This window comes from Toxotes jaculatrix, chromosome 21 (genome assembly GCF_017976425.1).
Source record: "Toxotes jaculatrix isolate fToxJac2 chromosome 21, fToxJac2.pri, whole genome shotgun sequence".
Classification (NCBI taxonomy): Eukaryota; Metazoa; Chordata; class Actinopteri; family Toxotidae; genus Toxotes; species Toxotes jaculatrix.
The window spans coordinates 2,662,295-2,681,431 of record NC_054414.1 but is presented as its reverse complement, the minus strand read 5'-3'; the positions used below and the strand labels follow the sequence as shown (position 1 = coordinate 2,681,431).

Below are 19,137 nucleotides of genomic sequence, written 5' to 3'. Positions count from 1 at the left end.
GACCACAATGTTATTAATATTATCAATGCTATGGTGCTGAACTATCAGTGCTTCCCACAGCCACGTGTGCAGCTGAAGCTGGAGGCTCCTGCTCTTCATCTGTACCAGCATGAAAGCTAACTCTTGTGACCACAGGCTAGCACTGTTGACTACTCTGTCCTGCTGTTTTGGATTTCTTTCTTTAAAAGAAATCTTCTTTCATACTGTAAGAGTGGCATGGTGCATGTCACTTTGTCTTCCACGTTGTTATCTATGCATGAATGGATTTATATCGCTAACGTTAGCATCGCTGACAATAACCAAACAATGGCGACATGTTTGCTAACTGAGATGACACCTTAGCATTAAAGCAAAAACGTCCGGGAGAAAGTTTTTAGCTTACTACAGCTAAAACGTTTTAACCACTGCCACAATATGTGTATCAAGAAGTGTACTCACATGTTTTAGGAGCAACAAGAAGCAACACAACTCCAGTATAAAACACCTGTAGCCCGCTGGAATACATAAACTTGGCGTGACTGAGGTCTGGTGATGGCTCCGCGCCAAAATCATCGACATCTTCTTCTTCTTCTCTTAGTGTTGGGCGAGGCTACACACTACCCTGGCGCATTACAACCTCTCAGGTTCAAGGCTTAATTGCATCAATAAACGAAAGTTGGGTTTTACCCGTTTTCACAAATTCAATTTAAGTCCCGCCTTTGACTGGCTACATAGCCAATCATAGTGTAGAAATAATGCGGTCGCACCTGGGGTGGCCAATCAGATTCCAGGGACCTTGCAGCACTGTGTGTAATGACGACTGGCTCTTTATAAAAATGACAGACACGCAGGATTAAAGAAATAAGTCATACCTGAGTCCAGTGGAGACATTGGAAGTCAAAACATTACACGTGATCAGTGGTGGAAGACGTACTCAGTTTACTTAGGGAAAAGTACCAATACAGCAATGAAGAAATATGACATTACAAGTGTCAAACGTTTAAGGGCTATAAGTTTTTTCAGAATAACTGTAGCAGGATTGTGGGGTAAAAGGCACAATATTTCCCTCTAAAATGTTGTGCAGTAAAATAAGTAAGAAATTGTACTTCAGAACAGTAACTGAGTGAAGGTACTTAGTTGTTAGTATATTCCCTGTTTTTTTTTTTTTTTTTTTTTTACTTATCTTACTAATAAACAGAATAATTTATTTGTTTGCAGTTATCGCACACTAAATTATTGTGAGGTGAACCAGGTTTAATACATCTGGTGATAAAGGGATAAACGGACACCTCTAGGACAAATACTTCTTGCTATTTTAAATTTTACTGATGTGTCTTTGATAAAAAGAAAAAAAAAACACCTTATCCCTCCCAAGGGCATGGATTAATAAGTTAAAAGAGGAAACTCTGTCTGTGGCATCTGAATGACAGGTTTAACCACCCTCCCCTGCTGTGTCTCCCACTTACTGAAGTCTCTGGGAGTCCACCTCAGTTACCTCGTCTGTCCCAAATCAACCTCACCGCTCACTCAGTGGGTCTGAGTGGGTATCTTGCTATCTCTGTGTTATCATTTCACCCCCCTACCTTTAATGGTTTTTAGTGCAATATCCTAATGGACTTCACCTTTTTATGTCTGTGTGTGTGTAAACAGTGCATGTGTATGAATATGAGGGGAAAACAGCAATTTAGATAAGAGTGAACACAGCCTTAGTGAACAGAACTGGACAGTTAGGCAACTTGCTGTAATAACCTAATGGACAAACCACAGGATTATGGTTGGATGACTACATTGTTTAGGACAATCAGTAGATTACTGCAATTAATAGATTGGAAGTGAAGAGGAGAGCAGGGTGGGATAATCTAAGGACATGAAGGGGTTAGATTTTAGGACAATAAAGCAAAATTGGTGAGGGTTTATACCAAAATAACAATCTTGTCCACCTTTTAAACTGAACTAGGTCAGCAGTGTTTTTGTGAAAAGCTTTTCCACCATCAAATACAGCTGATGGATGCTAAAATAGGAACATTAAGGGGCCACAACATATTGTAGAGGGTTTTCAGAAACTTGAAAATCACAAAAATGGAAAACAGGTATTTTGGTCCTTTCATACATCTCTCACTGAATGTTCAGTCCGTAGGCCACAAAAAAAAAGTTTTTCTAGATCAAACTGAGACCCAGCACACATTTCCAGCGGGACCATGGCTGTTCCAGGGCGGCTTTATGTAAATCCTCACCCCCATGACAGGGCATGAAAAGTAACCACTGCCCTTGGATAGTTTGTTGGTACATGGAAGGAACAGTTTCAAAAATCTGTTGCTCCCTCACTGTGATACAGTTTTCCCAATGCGTGTTCAGGGTCGGTGTATGTTTTACATCATGTTTTATACTCATTTATACCATTTATTTATATTTTATCAGGGAGGTGAACATGTTTTGATGGCGAAACTTAAAACAAAGGCTACACATTAAGCAGAAAATCCCAAACACTTAAACCTGCCCAGGTTTTCCAAAGTGTAGACTTGGCAGATCAGGTGGTTTTCCACCAATTTATTTAACTGGCTGCTTCAGATAATTTGAATTATCACAATTAAAAGGGTGCTGAGTTCAGTTGGGTCAGTATTCAGTGCAACCAAATATATTCTCACCATATAAGAACATTAATAATAGATGCTTTTCCAAAACCAGCATTGCAGCATTTTTAAATTTTTTGCTTTCTACAATATCTTCACATGGTAGCTGAGGTATGAGTACAGAAAATACCATGGTTACATGGTTTTACATTATAAAACAGAGGACTGGAGATGTGTCCTATGCCAAACTCTTTATTTTTCTCCTAGCACTCATATTCAGAACATAACAGAGAGACTCTGAGGGCATTGTAAGTATGTCACTCTGTTATCATGCTGTAACACTGCACTAAGTGTTATGGGAAAAATGCACCAAAATGCACATTAAAAAAAAAAAAAAAAAAAAAGTGTAATTGCACTTATATGCAGAAGCTGTACTCAAATACAAGTACACAGTGCAGAACATATCCAAACCTTAATGAGCATGAGGGCTAGCATTTTTATTAATCTTGAACTCTCCTCATTTTTCATCATCACCTTCTGGCTAATGAAGGACTCCTGGACTCTACCTCCATGCTCACTAATTCCACCGGTCAGCTGTATGCCTCCTGTCCTTTAGAGGACATCTTTAAAGGCTTGCAAATGAAGTACAAACTTGGGGCAAATACGTCTGCTCTGAACGATAGCCGTGCAGACCATTCATACCACAGAGGAAATTTCATTGGCATGGCATTTAGAATATGTTTGATGTGGCTTGCTTTAATTTTACTTGAATTTATGACTCACACTCGCACACACACATACACACACAAATTTACCCACACAAAACATCGCCTCTGCCTTGATCTTCCCACTATTCCATTTCCAAGCAATCACTGCAACAACAGGCATTCATTCCTCTTTTGCCTGTATTCTCATGTAATATCTATGTTGTTTAGCCCAGCAGATAAAAGTCCTGTGTGATCCATGTTTCTCCAGTCTCAGATGAATACACACACTCAAATACTATACACACACACACCCTCCCACACTGATGGGAACCACCAACCTTATTCCATCTCCCTGCCTGAATATATTATTCTGGCCCTCTCCCTTCGCCTCAGTCTGACAGGGACAGATTGAGCCGGCCTCTGATAGCTGCAGTAGCTACTGTTATGGGAAATGGAGCTGCACATTTACATTTACTCATTCTATTACTTTGATTGATCTTCCGAGCTACCAGGGAGCTATTTTATGGTTAAGGTGCGATGTGTCTTTCGGGGTAATGCAGAAAAAGATTGAGAACAGGTATTAAAAATGCTTAAAAAGTGCAGAAGTTTGTTATCAAACACTGCAGACTTTGCAGATAGTGACTAGGTAGTAGGCCTCAGCGATCCCGGTCTTATATAGATTCATACTGTATGTGTTGTATTGATGCAGTTAAGTTAAATGAAACTGTGAAAAGCTGAACAAAGGGAACAGTCACAGTTAAAGAAACATGGGTTGCAATGGTGTGTGGTTGTTGTTGGCAAGCAGACAAGGTACATTTTCACACTGCCTGTTCACACATCCAATCCTTATATGATAAGCCAATCGTGACTTACATAGAGTTTACATTCTGTTGTGTCACGACTGAGCTAGGCTTGAACCCAAATGCACGACTCAACAAAGATTTCAAAATAACAGTCTTTATTCACAAACTAAAATTCTCTCGTGGCGAGGCAAAAAGTCAACAAGCAAAATTAAAGACTACAAAAAACAAAATCACTCTTAGCGAGGAAAAGCTACTAGAAAGTAAAAGACTATGTCCAAACACAAAATCACTCTTAGCGAGGAAAAATACTTGATAAAGAAATAAACCAAAGTACTGACAAAACTAGACAATGGCTAGAAAGAGTAAACTGTGGACATGACCTGAGGAAAACGCTGGTTCTTCTATCGAAAGACGAACTGGCACAGAACAAAAGGAGATGCAGACAATATATAGACACTAGGTAATGGGGAACAGGTGGAAACAATCAGGGCGGGGAAGACATTCAGACTGGCAGGAACACAAGAGGAAGGGCAAGCTACCTGGAACACAAAGGGAGAACAGATTACAAAATAAAAGCGGAATGCACAAGACAACATAGCACAGGACAAAACATAACAAGACCTTATTTCCTCACTGTGACACTGTTGTTACAGAATGAAGAATAACCTTGTTCCCAGTAAGAAGCGCACTGATTTTCATCTTTCTTGAAATACTTTGAAAATCAATCAATAATACAGAGCATCATGTCCAGCTGAGAGAGTGAATGGGAAAGGTAAAGTGATACAGTAGCAGCACTGGTGGATCTGAGACTTCAGAAAACTATCATAATGTAGCCTGGCCACTGCGGTTGGCCAACCTTGGTAATGTAAGTAAATCTTAAGAGTGCTGATCTCATCACAATGACAATTTAGATGCAGTTTTGGAGCTTTATAATCCTTGTATTTCCTCATTAATCGTGAAGTATTAACTGCTCCCAGCATACACTTCCACAGCTTCATTGTCCACTGAAAGGGACTCTGATGGGACAGAAATGTCCCTTTTTAGTCATTGGTTAGGCCACAGCAAAACAGAACAACTCCCCCTCCCAATCAGAAGTCAGCTAAACATTAAGATGGTGCCATGTCGAGGCTCATCATCAGGCTACAAGGCTGATATCAAAACTATGAATTTATTACAGGACTGCAGCTTCTGTTCAGTGTCAGAGATGAAAGGTAAAGCTAAATGACTTGTGGACCTCTCTCCTCTCTCCTCCTGTCACTCTCTGCAGGTGTTTCTGCCTCCGGAGCTGCGGAGTCTGGATCTGTGATTACTGTTTTTAATAATATTATTAATGCTATTATTATCATCATACATCTCTATGTGGAACTTGCGTTGTGCCATGTACTTGCCACCCCCACCTCTCCTCCTCCCTCCCTCCCTCTTTGTCTCTCAGCCCACCCGGCTGAGGCAGATGGCCGCTCACCCAGAGCCCGGTTCTGTTCGGAGGTTTCTACCTGTTAAAAGGGAGCTTTTCGTTGCCACTGTTGCCAAGTGCTTGCTCACGAGGGAAATGCTGGGTCTCTGTAAATAACATCATAAAGAGTACGGACTGGACCTGCTCTATATGAAAAGTGCCCTGAGATAACTTCTGTTATGGTTTGGTGTTATATAAATAAAATTGTCTCGACTTGGCTAACTCAAGCTTATCTGAGCACTATGTATGCAACAACGGGAGGTGAGTTTATTGCCAGATGAGGGTTATTTATCTGAATGGCTAGTTTTATATTTTATTATGACTTATCTGTCTGAAAGAAGCTGCATTGTGTTTTAATCCCTTATCTTCCATTAACTGGTTGTTCCTACCTGCAAAGACTTCTGAACCCCCTCAATTGTGGGTGATTTGTGTCTCTACCTTTCGGCTGCTTTGTTTGCATAGTCTGAAGATTGTGTCGATCACGGCTGCTGTTTATTCGAATTAGACGTTGCAAAAGTTGAAAAGTTTACCCACTGCTTCAGTTTTACCGCTGACTGAATGCGAGGATCTTTCAAAAAGATTAAAATGCACCTCTCGCTGCAGAAAAACTCTGCTTTGAACTGACTTTATCAGAATTCTCAGCCAGAAACACAGCAGTGATGCGGGATGGTAGCGCGCAGAGAGCATGCTCATGAAATAATAAATGAAATAATTTCATGAAAGCAAGCTCTGATTTCACCTTCAAAAAAATACCATAAAAGCTGTGTTGCTATGGATAAGAGGATGGAAGCAGAGGAAATCAAAGACAAAGTGCAAACTGGTGAAGCCTTGGAGCTTGACTTCACCTTTGCAGCAAGAGATCCACTCAAGGCAACTTCATTCTCATCCCCGTCGAGTTCTCCTGTTGTATAATACATTCCTAGTTACTTAGTAACCGAAGCTAAAGGTGCAACTTTGCAAATTGAACAATGATGAAAGAAAAGTACAGTGTTTGTACCGTTGCCAAGGCAGCAGGAGTACAAACATAACAGCTCATACATAAATGCTTAGGTCGGAATAAAAAAAAAACCTTTTATGTTAATTCATCACAGAGACTTTTAGTTATATCGTCCTTATACAATTTTCCTCACACTGTGATTAATCATAGCTTTAAAATCATATCTGCTTTGATATCAGATGGAAATAATGGCTCTAGTTGTCCTTCGGGTCATGTTAATTCAATGACAGTTAGCTGCACTGCTGCATGTGAACCATTAGGATTGAGCCCGGATGAACTTTGCGGGGCTGAATTTCTTTTTTTTCCTTTTTGAGATCGACCTTTAGGTCAGTTCACCCAGTGACAGTCTGAAAAGTAACCCTTTTCGCTGAATCGCTGGCTTTATCTGTCTGTGATTGAAAAGGGTTTTGGGTAAGGATCTGTTGCGTAAATGTTCTGTAATGGCTTTATTGAAACATAATGGCACTTTTGGTTTTACAATCCTCATTTTACAAGATATTTGGATTGAGGTACAGAAGAGGAGGCAGGGAACATTAATGTTGGAAAACATCTAACTGTGAAGAAGAGAATTCTAGTCTAGTCACATCACCGAGGGATTCTATGTGCTTTTTTTTTTTTCGTAACTAGAGCCTTAGTTAATGACCATCAACCTCTTCTTTACAGTGTAAAGAAGAGTTTTATTTTCTTTGTCCGTAACAGATAAGAATTAAGTGATTAATTTATTATAGTTCTTTTCCGAAGGTGGAACAGGATGTGCACTCTGTCTATGTTTCTGTCTGTGCACATTTAACCTTGTACCGCTGTAGCTGTTATGTTAACATGACAGCATTCGGTGCCTAAACACCTCAGCAACGTGTTTTAGTAGACTTACACTGGTGTCAAAGTCCAGCATCAGCCCTGGGCACCTCCCTGCAACTGTTGTATGGTACAGGAACAAAACACGTCTGGGACTGAAAATAATAAACAGTGTCAGTGAACATAATCCAGACAGCCATTACTTTTCCTCTGAAATGCATTTAACAAAACAGAGCAACAGTATAAAAGCATCATTTTTAAGAGAAATGGTCGCTGAAACTTAAATGCATCAGCGAAGGGCAGACAGTATTCTCATCACAGTGGGTCTTTGTGTTTGAAAATTGGTATTTTTTTTTTTTTATCTCTGTACCCATTTGGCAAGTTGGTGCCTCAGTATGAACTTAACTGTATTGTAAAGTAGAAAGATACAGAAAGGTACAGTCGGGATCAAGATCAAACGGCAGCCGTGCCATTGTGTTGTTAAGAATGATAGGAATTTGCATTTATATTTCCTGCCTGTTTAGAGTTTTAAAAAGAAGCACACGGCACGATGAAAAGTTATACTCTGTATGTTGTTACTCGGAGAGCTGTACTGAATAATAGATAGTAAAGGTCTTACCGGCTTTTATTGTTGCAGTATGTTAGTCAAAATTGATTTAGATAGGAATCACTCAAGCAGATAAAAGCATGATTGTAACCAAGCAAATTATCTCTTCCATAGCTAATTAATTTAAGGTGCACTAAAATCCTATGGTGATTGTACCGCCTCCATCAAGGACATCACTGCTGGGTCAAGTCCCTGTGGTGGTCTGCTCCCCCCGTTGCTCAGTCCGCCACGAAATGATCAGAGTGACGCGGCATCGAGAGCTCTGTTTAAAGGTGAGGAAAAGAGGTGACACTGATTTGTCAGAGCGACTCTGATACAAAATCCACTCCAATTTCCAGCCGTGCAGCAGCTGTGCAGCAAAAATCAGTCTCCGTGTCCTACATGGTTGGAGCTGTTGCTGTGGCTGTATTTAATGCTGCGCACCACTGACTCATGAATATAAAGCCATAAATAGGAACTAACTGCTGGTTTTGTGCAGGAGAGAGATGTAATGTCCTAATTACTTGCTATACTGTGAGTACTTTAGATTTCACCCTCTGCATGTCATGATGTGTAAATACATGCGTATGATGCTTTATTATCAAAATAAGAGTTTGCTCACCATCTCTTAGTCAGTGCTAATCACCGGCTATCACCCTACTGTATGTGTTACCATAGTAGGATTATTTTATTTGCATTGGATCCAATGTAAACAGTAACATCAGCATTTCTCGGCTGTCCCAGCAGTGAAGCTAGACGTGGTTGGATGTCGGCAAAATAAGATTTTCTCAGGGCGTTAAGCTGCTCTTTAAAAATCTTCAGCGCCGTTAGAACATAGCTTTCTGTGAACTTGCATTTCTGGGTAAGTTTTGTTAAACTGTGTTTTTTCTTTTTCATGAATAAACTGTCTAAATATAAACATTTGAGCTTCCTAAAAGATCAGCCGTAAGCTGTAATATGTGTTCAGGTTCCCAACCCACTTCTGGTGTTTTTGCAATAAACAGAATTGTGTGTGGCTGCTCTACATTCAGCAGATTTTGTGCTTCATCCCCATAAATTTACCCTGTGTACAAAATGATATACTTTAAAGAGACAGACAGATTTCTTTTATTTTATCTACAGCTTGTTGGCATGGAAAACTGAATGGGATTATAGGACTAATTTCTTTTTTATGTGCTTTTAATAATGCAGATTGCTGTAATGTTGCTCTTAACTTATAATTAATGCAAAATCAGTAACTCAGCAGCGCTCAAAAAATGGCAGACAAGTAAATAGACTGGAATTAATTAGTGAGTCAGGATTTATGTGAAAAACAGAAGCTCAGAGCTGCAGGTGGTGACATGACTGTTGTTGTTGTACTTGATAAATTCAGGATAACGTACATATTTATAGCATTGACTTCACCAACATAACAACAAAGAAGTTGTGTTTTATATTACACTGCTGCTCAGTTTTCATGTTTAAAGAACTTTTGTTTTCACTCACCAATCAAGCCCAGTTTTTTGGTGTTTTGTTTTTATGTTACCATCAGTGACAGCATTTCCTACAGATATTTCAAATTAAAAGACTATCTGGATCATGAAGGATAATGTCAGTGATCAAAAAAATAAAAGGGACTGCTCATAACATCCTTTTTTTTTTATTTGGACTATTATTTGACACAATAAACAATGAACAAACCTTTCAAAAAATTTGCGTAGTACAATTAAGCTTAATTAAATCCATAATGACTGTGTGAAATGGTGCCAAACAATTGTTCTGCAAGGCACTGCTGACCTGCGTAGGTCAGGACGAGGCACACACAGCTGTAAACCTTCACTTACCCTAACTAGACGTGGAGGAGCTACTGCTCCTGACAAGCACTCAGCTACATAATTGATTGGCTTATCCAGAGACGGCTGGTCAGCAAACAAGCAAGCACATGAAGCAGACCCGGGTCAAGCCAGCATGTAGCAGATGCACAAGTCATGTACTGCTCTGCAGTGTCACATTAAATAATAAACCCGTGGCACCACGTATCCATTTAGAATTCACTGCAGACCAGGGCACTTTTTAAGATGTTATTTCATGGAAAACAGTGAATGCTGGCGTGCGAGGTCGTTGACAGTTACTTAGACTTTAATATAGAAACCAATTTGTAAAACAGCTCTACAAGAACCTAGAGAACAATTAAACTCATGAAGTGTTTTTTTTTTTTTCTTAGCTGTGCATAACATACATAACAATGACCATATCCATTTTAATATCCAGCTGCCTCTCAGCCTTAGCAGCTCATATCACTGATCAAGATCCAGGTAAACTATCTGAGTTTACAGCTGCCTGGCAGAGGTGGTGAATGGAAGCGAGCGGGATGAGGATAGGAGGAGGAACTGGTTGAATCCCAGAGAGGTCTGTCAGATGAGAACGATGTAACACATCTGGCCTGTCGGCTGCTCCCAGGTCTTTAATATTCACAGGAGCTCCCAGGAATCCGCTGTAAAAAACCCACAATGAATAATTGATGTGGTGTGGTGCCACAGAGCTCCTTCCTTCTGTTAATTGGATTTGAAGAAAAAAAAAAGAACAAAGAAACAGGTAATAAAATAAACTAGAATTACTGCCTCGTGGTTTCTATGCCTCCACCAGTCAGTCAATTTGCAGTTGACATCCATGTCTGTCCAGACTTATGTAATATATGGTGTAAAGAACAATTTAATAAAAGGTATGAAGTGTATTTGACAAACAACATGATGTCACACTGAAGTTGACCTCTGACCTTCTGGATATAAAATGTCATCATCGTTTTATCCCATGAGACATTTGTGTGAAATTTAGTCATAATTAGCATATGAGTCATGGCCAAAAACGTGTGAGGTCACAGTGACCTTGACCTTTGACCATTGATTACCAAATCCTAATCAAATCATCCTTGAATTCATGTGGATGTTTGTGCCAGATGTAAGGAAATTTCCTCCAGGTGTTCCTGATATGTCACATTCACAACAATGCAATGGACACTGGGTCACAGTGACCTTGACCTTTAACCTTTGACCACAAAAATCAAATCACGTCATCTTTGAGTCCAAGTGAACGTTTGTACCAAATTTGAAGAAATTACCTCAAGGTGTTCCTGTGTTCATGAGAATGGGACAGACAGACAGATGGATGGATGGATGAATGGATGGATGGATGGACAAACGGATGGGCAGACAATCTGAAAACATAAAGCCTCTGGGGCTGTAGCTGATGTGGAGGCATGAAAATCAAGAGCCTATTATCATACTGCTGGCAGTGCTGTTACAGTAATGGTCAGTATGGCCTTAATTATTCATCCTGTTAAAGATATGCTGTCCACATACTGACCTCAGACTGTGGAGCTGTACTGTGGAGTCCTCAGTAAACTTTACATTGCTGTTTGAAGTCCATCATTTTTTGAGGCCTCTTTTTTGAAATGGAAATCAAAACAAGTTTGATTCTTAGACCATAGGATGACAACTGAGCCTTAACCACTGACACAGACTGAGAGATCAGGTTGAAAGCACTAGAAAATTCATTAATAAGCGGTCCTTGAGTTAAGATTTTTTTCTTTGGTACAAAGTAAAATTTCCATGTTAAATAATGAACTTCCATGCTCCAGTTAGGAATCCACTACCAATTAATGCAGCTCTATTGTGTTTTGGGGCAGGACCTTGAACAGGGTGAATCACAGAAAGTGGAAAAATCATAGCATATGGATCTTTATCAGTTATCCAATGAGAGCTACACACATGGATGGACCCAAAGAACGATGCAAAATAACTTCAAAATAAAAGTACTCAACTAAATGAAAATACACAGCAAAAAACGTCACACATTCACAAAATATCCTCACAAAAATGATTAGAAAAAGATTAAATTAAATATTAGAGCTTTTGTAGGATGTGTTTTTTATACAACACCCAGACAGTCAGAATATTTCACTGCAGCTCAAGAAATGCCTGCATACAGAAAAAAAAAAAAAAAAAAACCTTCAGGTATGCAGCATCGATGAACTCGTCTGCTTTCAGCAAAGGTGCTAAATCCAAACAGCTCACAGGAGATGTGCATTTTCTGTGTAGCTGCAGGCTACAGCCATTTAAACAGCAAAGAGAGGGCAGCCCATCTGTTGGCTAATAAAAGCACATTAAAGCAAGGAGGAGAGGGAGAGGGAGAGAAAGAGAGAGGGAAAGGTCGTAATATAGGCAGCAGTCCTTCATGTTTCACTGCCCCACTGCAGCCTTTATACCTTTGGTTACTTGCAGGCCGGCGACAGTCACTGAGCTTTTAAAACAGCCGTGCACATTGGAAGAAATTTATGGCACGCAACAATAGAGCAGGCTTGTTTCAGAGATCTAGAGGCTGTTATCTGTGTGTGTATGTGTGTGTGTAAGAAACAGGAGTGAGTCTGTGTAGGTTATCAGTGTGTACTCTGTTACACAATATGGTTCTCTTACCCATTTCATGTGTTTTACACATAGTCTTGAAGGACAAACCTCAAATGCGCCATCCGTTTGGGTTGTATTTACTCCACAAGCCCAGTGACATATTCCACTGTTTTCATTCTAGGCTTACGTGGTGTTGGTATGGTCACCCAGGTCACCACTGATGCACACAAACGTGACACTGAAAAGTATCCGGTACCATCTGTGGAGACAGAAAGGAAGAAAAAAAAATCTGATCTGGATCTGAAATGCTCAGTAACTTTTCCCCTGAAGCCTATATCTATGCCTGGATGATGCAATATAACACATACATTATGCATTATGTTATTATGAGAGTTGCTGTAAGTCTGGTGTTGTAAAAAAGTACACATAAAACATTGTAAGTACTTAATAAGGTCACACGTCCCAGTGGATTTGAATGACTCTCCTACCCATTCTGCATCAAAGTTTCAAAGGTCTCGCATCTATGTGGCTGTATGGAGCTTTATGACTGCTCCTTACTGTCTGTGCCTCAAGTAAAGTGTGGGTGTACTGTTATCTATAACTTGTTTATAGGGAGATGTGATGTTATCATATGTCATTTTAGAGCTGCACTAATTACTATTTCTATATGGGTCATGTTGTATGTGATTGAAAGGGATTACTAGTAGTGACAACTCTGCAGAGAATTATCATCCACCTCTGCAGATCCCTGCAGGTCTACAGAGCTTTTTACAGGTCATTGTTTCAGATCTACAACCTACAACTTTACTGTTTAGATCCACTCTCATTCATAATCTTATAATCACCCACAGACACAGCAGAAAGTGAGAAAACTCTGATAAACCCAGTGTGAAATATCTGCCCAGCACCAAACAGCAGACAGAAAAAGTTAGTGACTAGCTGATGAACGTGGAGCATTTGTCAGCTAAACAGCCCGGTATGCTTCACAGGAGACGATAGAGACCAAAACAGAGCTGAAAGGAGAGCTTGCATTTGCTGCATATGTAAATAAGTAACTCTTTGCTAACATAACTGCCATATCAGCAACTGTTTTGTCCAGCATCTTAATGTCAGCCTTTAAAAGAAGGGCTGGGCGTTAACATTTGGAAAAGAGTAGAATGATTCCCATGCTGCTGCATAGCTGTCCATATCTTGTTTTTTTAGTATTTATCCAAGTAAAACTACTTCACACCAACACCAGATGCACCAAGTTGCTAAAAGAGGTTTAACCCACTGGTAACCAAACAGCCATAGAGTGGATAATTTAATTTTCATAAATATTCTCTTCTTTTGTAGATAACAAACTCGTCTCCCACAGGATTCCACGTCATGTCTCGGCACCACCAGGCAGCTGCACCACAGGAACACAACTCACTGTGCACAAATTAAGAGCACCATATATAATGATGTTGTATTGGAGGATCAACAGAAGCCTTATAATAGCACAGAATAGCACCCAGCTCAAAAGGAACTGAGAATACATGAAGAGTGAAATTAATTAGCATCCTCTGAGACAGTGTTATGTTAGTCCAGGCTGAGTTCTACTGTATGGCTGTCAGAGGTTTGGAGGTCTCAGAAGAGGATGTGATAATGGAATGAGTAAATTATGCAGCTCATCTTAACTCATCATTCAGAGAGGAATTTTTGAAAAGTCATACAAACACAACTTAAATATCCTTTTCTTCTTAATAATTTCTAAACGGCATTACAGTTCACTGGTAAGTCATCGCAACAAGCCTGATATGTAACTATACAAGTAGGCATTGTAGACAAGGTAGACTGGCACTCAAAACTCATTCTTTACTTTGGAAAATTTATAAAATATTGCATATTTATCTTGATAAGTATTGTTTTTTTTAAGTTGCACCTATGCATAATTTATAAGCTCTCAAACTTCTGCTAATGAATCTGAATAACACCACGCTCATCCGTCAATATTTGTCTGACAAGTGACAAATAATCTTAATATTCGATATATAAAAATCCTATACCTGATCGTACTGTCACCATTTCCAAAAATAAAATTTGAATAAATTTGAAGTGACCCACAATTTGTTCGATTGAATTTGAATAAGGTGTTGTGATTGTTTTTGCTCAGTTTTGCTATCTAGTGTCCTCCATTTTCATAAACAACACAGCAATATTAGCTTAGTTTACTTATAGGTCAATAGGGCATGTTTTAGTATGGCCTCTGCTGGACCACAAGGTAGACTACTTCAAACAGCCTGTTGTGCTCCTGTACTGTAAATTGTGAATTTGAACAGGCTTAAAACTTTGCTCTTTGACAAAGCATACAGTTAAGGCTCAGCTCGGACCAAGCTCCTCTCTCCGCGTCTCCCACACACATTCATATCCCATATATAATACACGTTGCTAACTCGGCGTCTTTCCTTTCCCATAGTTTTGTGCTTTCTCATCTTTCTCTTCTCTCCTCCCGTCGCTTTCTGCAGGTACATCAACCTCCATAGCTACGGAGTCTGGATCCATCACTGGATCATTATTAGGTTCTTTAATTATTACTATTAATTTTGTTACTGTTGTTGTAAATCTGATTATGAGCCCTATTATTGTCTTAGAATCAATATTATTATTATGGCTATTGTTATACATCCTTGTGTGGAACCTGCATTGTGCTATGTTCTCTCTGCTCCTGCTGACTTGACATGAAGTGTGGAGTAGACAAAAATAAGATTTTGAAAAATGAGCAGGACATGTACCCAACTGACTGTGGCTCTGTGTCCCAGCGTAGTGCTGGTTGTTTTCAGTTTTGAAAATAAGAAGCATTTCTGGTATAGAATCATTGGAGCTCCTTGAGGTTTGAGTAGTGGGATTGTGAGTCATCTGCAAAAAGGTAGAATTCTTTCTCCAGCTATATCCAGCTGCATGACGCTTAACTGTCAGTTGCCATAGTGGCCACCAGTCAAATCCTGTGGTTGTACTGGACGGCTCCCAGTTATAAATGTGAGTAACATTAAGAGCAGGAGGAAAGTCGTTGCTTGGAAAAAGCATAGATGTCCAGTTAATCTTCCCAGATAAGCGAGCGTTTAAAAAAAAAAAACCCTCACTTATCTATTAACGTAACCTGGTGTAACTGATATCAAACACCCCTGTGTCCAGAGGCAGTGACTCCAGTCTTCCCCTAATTGAATCACAGAGAAAAGTTTGACTCTGCTGCAGCAGAGCTGATTGAAAGCCCCACTGCTGCAAATACATCTGGACAGGTGTGTCTCAGGAGTCAACACACATATGGAGATTTGCACATTTTCGATTTGGCTCGGCAGCTGTTCGGCTCCACTCTAGCTCCCTGCACGCCATCGCCTTATTATGCTCTTATTAATGTAATATCATTAAATGTCCCCCCCGAACATCTGAGTGCAGCAATTTATACACACCTCGTAACATTCATTCCTTTTGGCAGGGCCAGATAGCGGTCGAGTCCAGCGAGATCTACTGCGTAGTCACAAGGGTAGAACTGATTATTTGTTGGGATGTGGTGGAGTGAGGGTGGGTTGTGTAGGTGATGGGGGGGGGCACTGAATCATTTGGCGTATTTATTATCCGTCCTCCAGCTTTGGCTCAATCCTGCATCTCCTACATCAGGTAGAATAATGGCCTCCATAACCTTGGGCGTTGGTGGCCTCTGAGAACTCTCTCCTCAGCCTCCGCCCTCTGCTATCTTTTCATTACAGATCTGTAAAAAAAAAAAAAAAAAAGGGAGAGGGCACAGATCAGATAGCAAACAGAAAATGCTCATGTGCACACGCACTCCCACATGCTTTGAGGCAGTATTTCTCTTCACATCAGGGCTACAAGAAGAGGCATCCTGAATTGATTGGGAGATAATGAAGGAGGGCTGGGAGGGGAGGATCGATGCAGCAGGACCCTGTTGACAGAAACAGACAACACAGGGCTGGGTGCTTCACCTAACACAAAGCCAAGCTGAATTCAAAAGCTATCATGATCCGGACATGTTTCTGAGTTTGTATGTCAGGTTTAAAACCAATATATCCATCATTTTGAGTGCTACGGCTAAATATTTCCTCCTGTGGTGAGTTTCTTCGAATTCGGCTATTTACAACCAAAACAAACAAACAACAAACCAACCAAACAGAAGGAACCTCAAGAATCCACTATTCCTTTCTCCTAACTGGTTGTTTGGAAAGGCATTTACTGTTCACCACCTTGGAACTCTATGAAAAACAGACCCATGAAGGTTTTTTTTAGTAGATTTAGTAGGCTCTCGTGGCATGCTAAAGAGGTTTCCCTCACTGGTTTGCAGGCTCCCAGCTCTTTGAAATAAAACTAATATACCTTCTAGCAATATTGCAGAAATAAAGTCAGGACCTGTGCATGCAAAATATAATAAAATATCCTTGACAAGACGACACTTAGCTACTCTCCAATGCTGCACCATTAAATTTTTACAGCTTGCAGTAGTTTTGGTGTTCGACTGGTGAGCCTTGTTACCAACCGTAAAACAGCACAGTCAGGATGTTATTTATACCTGTTTACACAAAATATGTGGACATTTGAATGGAGTGTAAATGGACACCCGAACATCTCACCCACGTTATAGCTGAGTTTCCCTGTAAGTGTTTGCCGCCATTCAGTCACAAGAACATAGGTGAGGTTGGCTAATGATGTCGGCCTCAGTGTCTGAGCCTCCCTTTCCCATGGGGGGCGGGGGAGGGGGCGTCGACGGAGGCCCATCCCTCAATTTTTAAAGCAGACATTCTGACAATCAAACCCACTCCAGGCAGTGATTAGCCAATGTGTGCAAGCTTGGACTAACATGCATCATTATAAACATCACTGTGATTCTGAAGTTCTGGTTTCACTTGAGCTTGTTAATGTCTCACTAGAAAACCAGTCGTTGGCTCCTGATCGATTATTTTCAATAGTGGATCTAACCCTTATTTTTAGCCCTGTACCTTCATCAGCACAGGACAGGAGGTCCCCGTCCTCTCTGTCCCCCGATGACTGTTGATGTGACATGAAAGACCATGACAGGTCACGGTAACCCTGACAGAGCTTCCTCTGTGCTGGCTGATAAGCTTCTGCCCTATCATGGAAACAATGCAAAGAAAGGCAGACTGCTGCGATGATATCATGAGATCTCTGATCGGTGCTTTCTCTGTGATGCCGGTGTTATTGAGCATGTCTCTGAGGGGGTACTATTGACATATCAACACATTTAATATGGAACGGTACAAAACAGGTACAGGTACAATAAGTCAGATCCTCATATAGTGAAGCATTTTCCAAAATGAACTTTCCAGACACATTTATTGGGCTGATAACATTACTCAAACACAGTGTATGACCATTGTAAACAATAAAACAGAAAAAAAAAAGGCATCAGCTCAGACTGAGAACTGCTCCAGAATTCAAAGTGCGCCAAGCTTTTTAAAATTCTCAACTTTTTGTCTTTTTTTTTTTTTAAATCCTCTTAATATATCTTTTGAATGTTAATTCATTACTTTTCTTTACATATTAATTTTTCTGCAGTATTGATAATTATAATATGTACAAACGAGGCCAAGACACCGGTTGCTCTGAGGCCGTAAGAAAGCTTGTAAATATCTGCTCGTCTCCCATGAGATGACTCTAGTTTTGGAAAATGACAAGGTAAGGCGATGTTCCCTCTCTCTTGGTTTTGCTGATTGCATGCCTTGTTGGTGACTGTAATGAAACGTCCATGTGAGTCTTGTTGACCACTTAGTCTTGACCGGCAGGGTGGGGGTTGGGGGGAGGGGGTGGGGGTGGGGGCAGTGACTTAGGCCCTGGTTCTTCCCACTGATAGCAACATCTTTATGTACAAAGGCTTTTAAGTCCCAACGTTGTCCTATTGGTTGGGAGGCTATCAAATAAATGCTTCCACGTTTTTGTTTTTTTTTTTCTTTTTTGTAGTTTGTTTCCAAGTGTCTGTGTTTTTTTTTTTTAGTTTTCTCCCAAAAAAGTATTGGTATCAAAATGTCCCATAGATATAGTCGTACAGTGGGGGAAAGGACTTGTTAGCATGTGTTAGATCGAGGGATCAGACTGTTCTGTATGTATGAAAAGAAGAGTCTCTTTGCTCGTGTTGCAAAGTTCCTTGATTCAGATAATGTCTGGTGTTGTTTGTCTTTATACAATGCCATGAAATAATCTTAGATGAGATGCAGCCTTAAGCCTGGGTTCACATCCTTCTCTCCTTTATCCTCCCGTCCTCCTCCTCCTTTCCTCCCCTTCGCCTCGTCCTGCTCCCAGCTCTCCGTCTCTGACACTCGTCTCCATGCTCATCCAAGGGAGGCTACTTTAGCAACCACTCGTTCACTGGAAGAGAGGAGAAGGACAGGAGTGAGAATACTGATTTATATGTGTGGCGCTCTCCACAGTTCAACTATTCACCAGCATTATTCATCCTCCAACACCCCCACCCCCACCCCCCGAAACCATATTTCATCTTTAGCGATAACATACAATTTAAAAGGAATGGCACTCGAGTGAATGGAATGAATGTGCATGGGTATGTGGAGGTAGGTGGGTGTGTGTGTGTGGGGGGGGGGGTGTTGGTGAATTGGTGCCATTATGTTTTGAGTGGCAGCCTTGACAGGAAATTATACCGAAAACGAAGCGGTGCCAAGAACACGAGTAAACATTGTAATTAGATAAAAGTCTCGCAGTTGTGTGAAAGAAGGAATTTATCGGCGTGTGCTATCATAACCATCATCGCCACGTTTCCTCTCATCAGACATTAAAAATAAAATAGTACACACCTATATGTGCACAGCATCATTAGCCCCCCCCCACCAACTCCCTGATTCCACTTTCAGTTACCCTGATG

At 40.4% G+C, this 19,137-nt stretch overlaps 2 protein-coding genes across 2 annotated transcripts in view; both read right to left on the bottom strand.

The window, feature by feature from the left end:
* LOC121175582 (transmembrane protein 94-like) overlaps positions 1 to 19,137 on the bottom strand; it is an 847,517-nt gene that overhangs the window by 102,008 nt on the left and 726,372 nt on the right. The window lies entirely within an intron of this gene.
* ca10a (carbonic anhydrase Xa) overlaps positions 18,604 to 19,137 on the bottom strand; it is a 183,458-nt gene continuing 182,924 nt past the window's right edge. The window contains exon 10 of the mRNA XM_041066679.1: positions 18,604 to 18,626. Within this exon, the coding sequence (XP_040922613.1) occupies positions 18,604 to 18,626 (23 nt within the window). The remainder of the gene's footprint in view (positions 18,627 to 19,137) is intronic.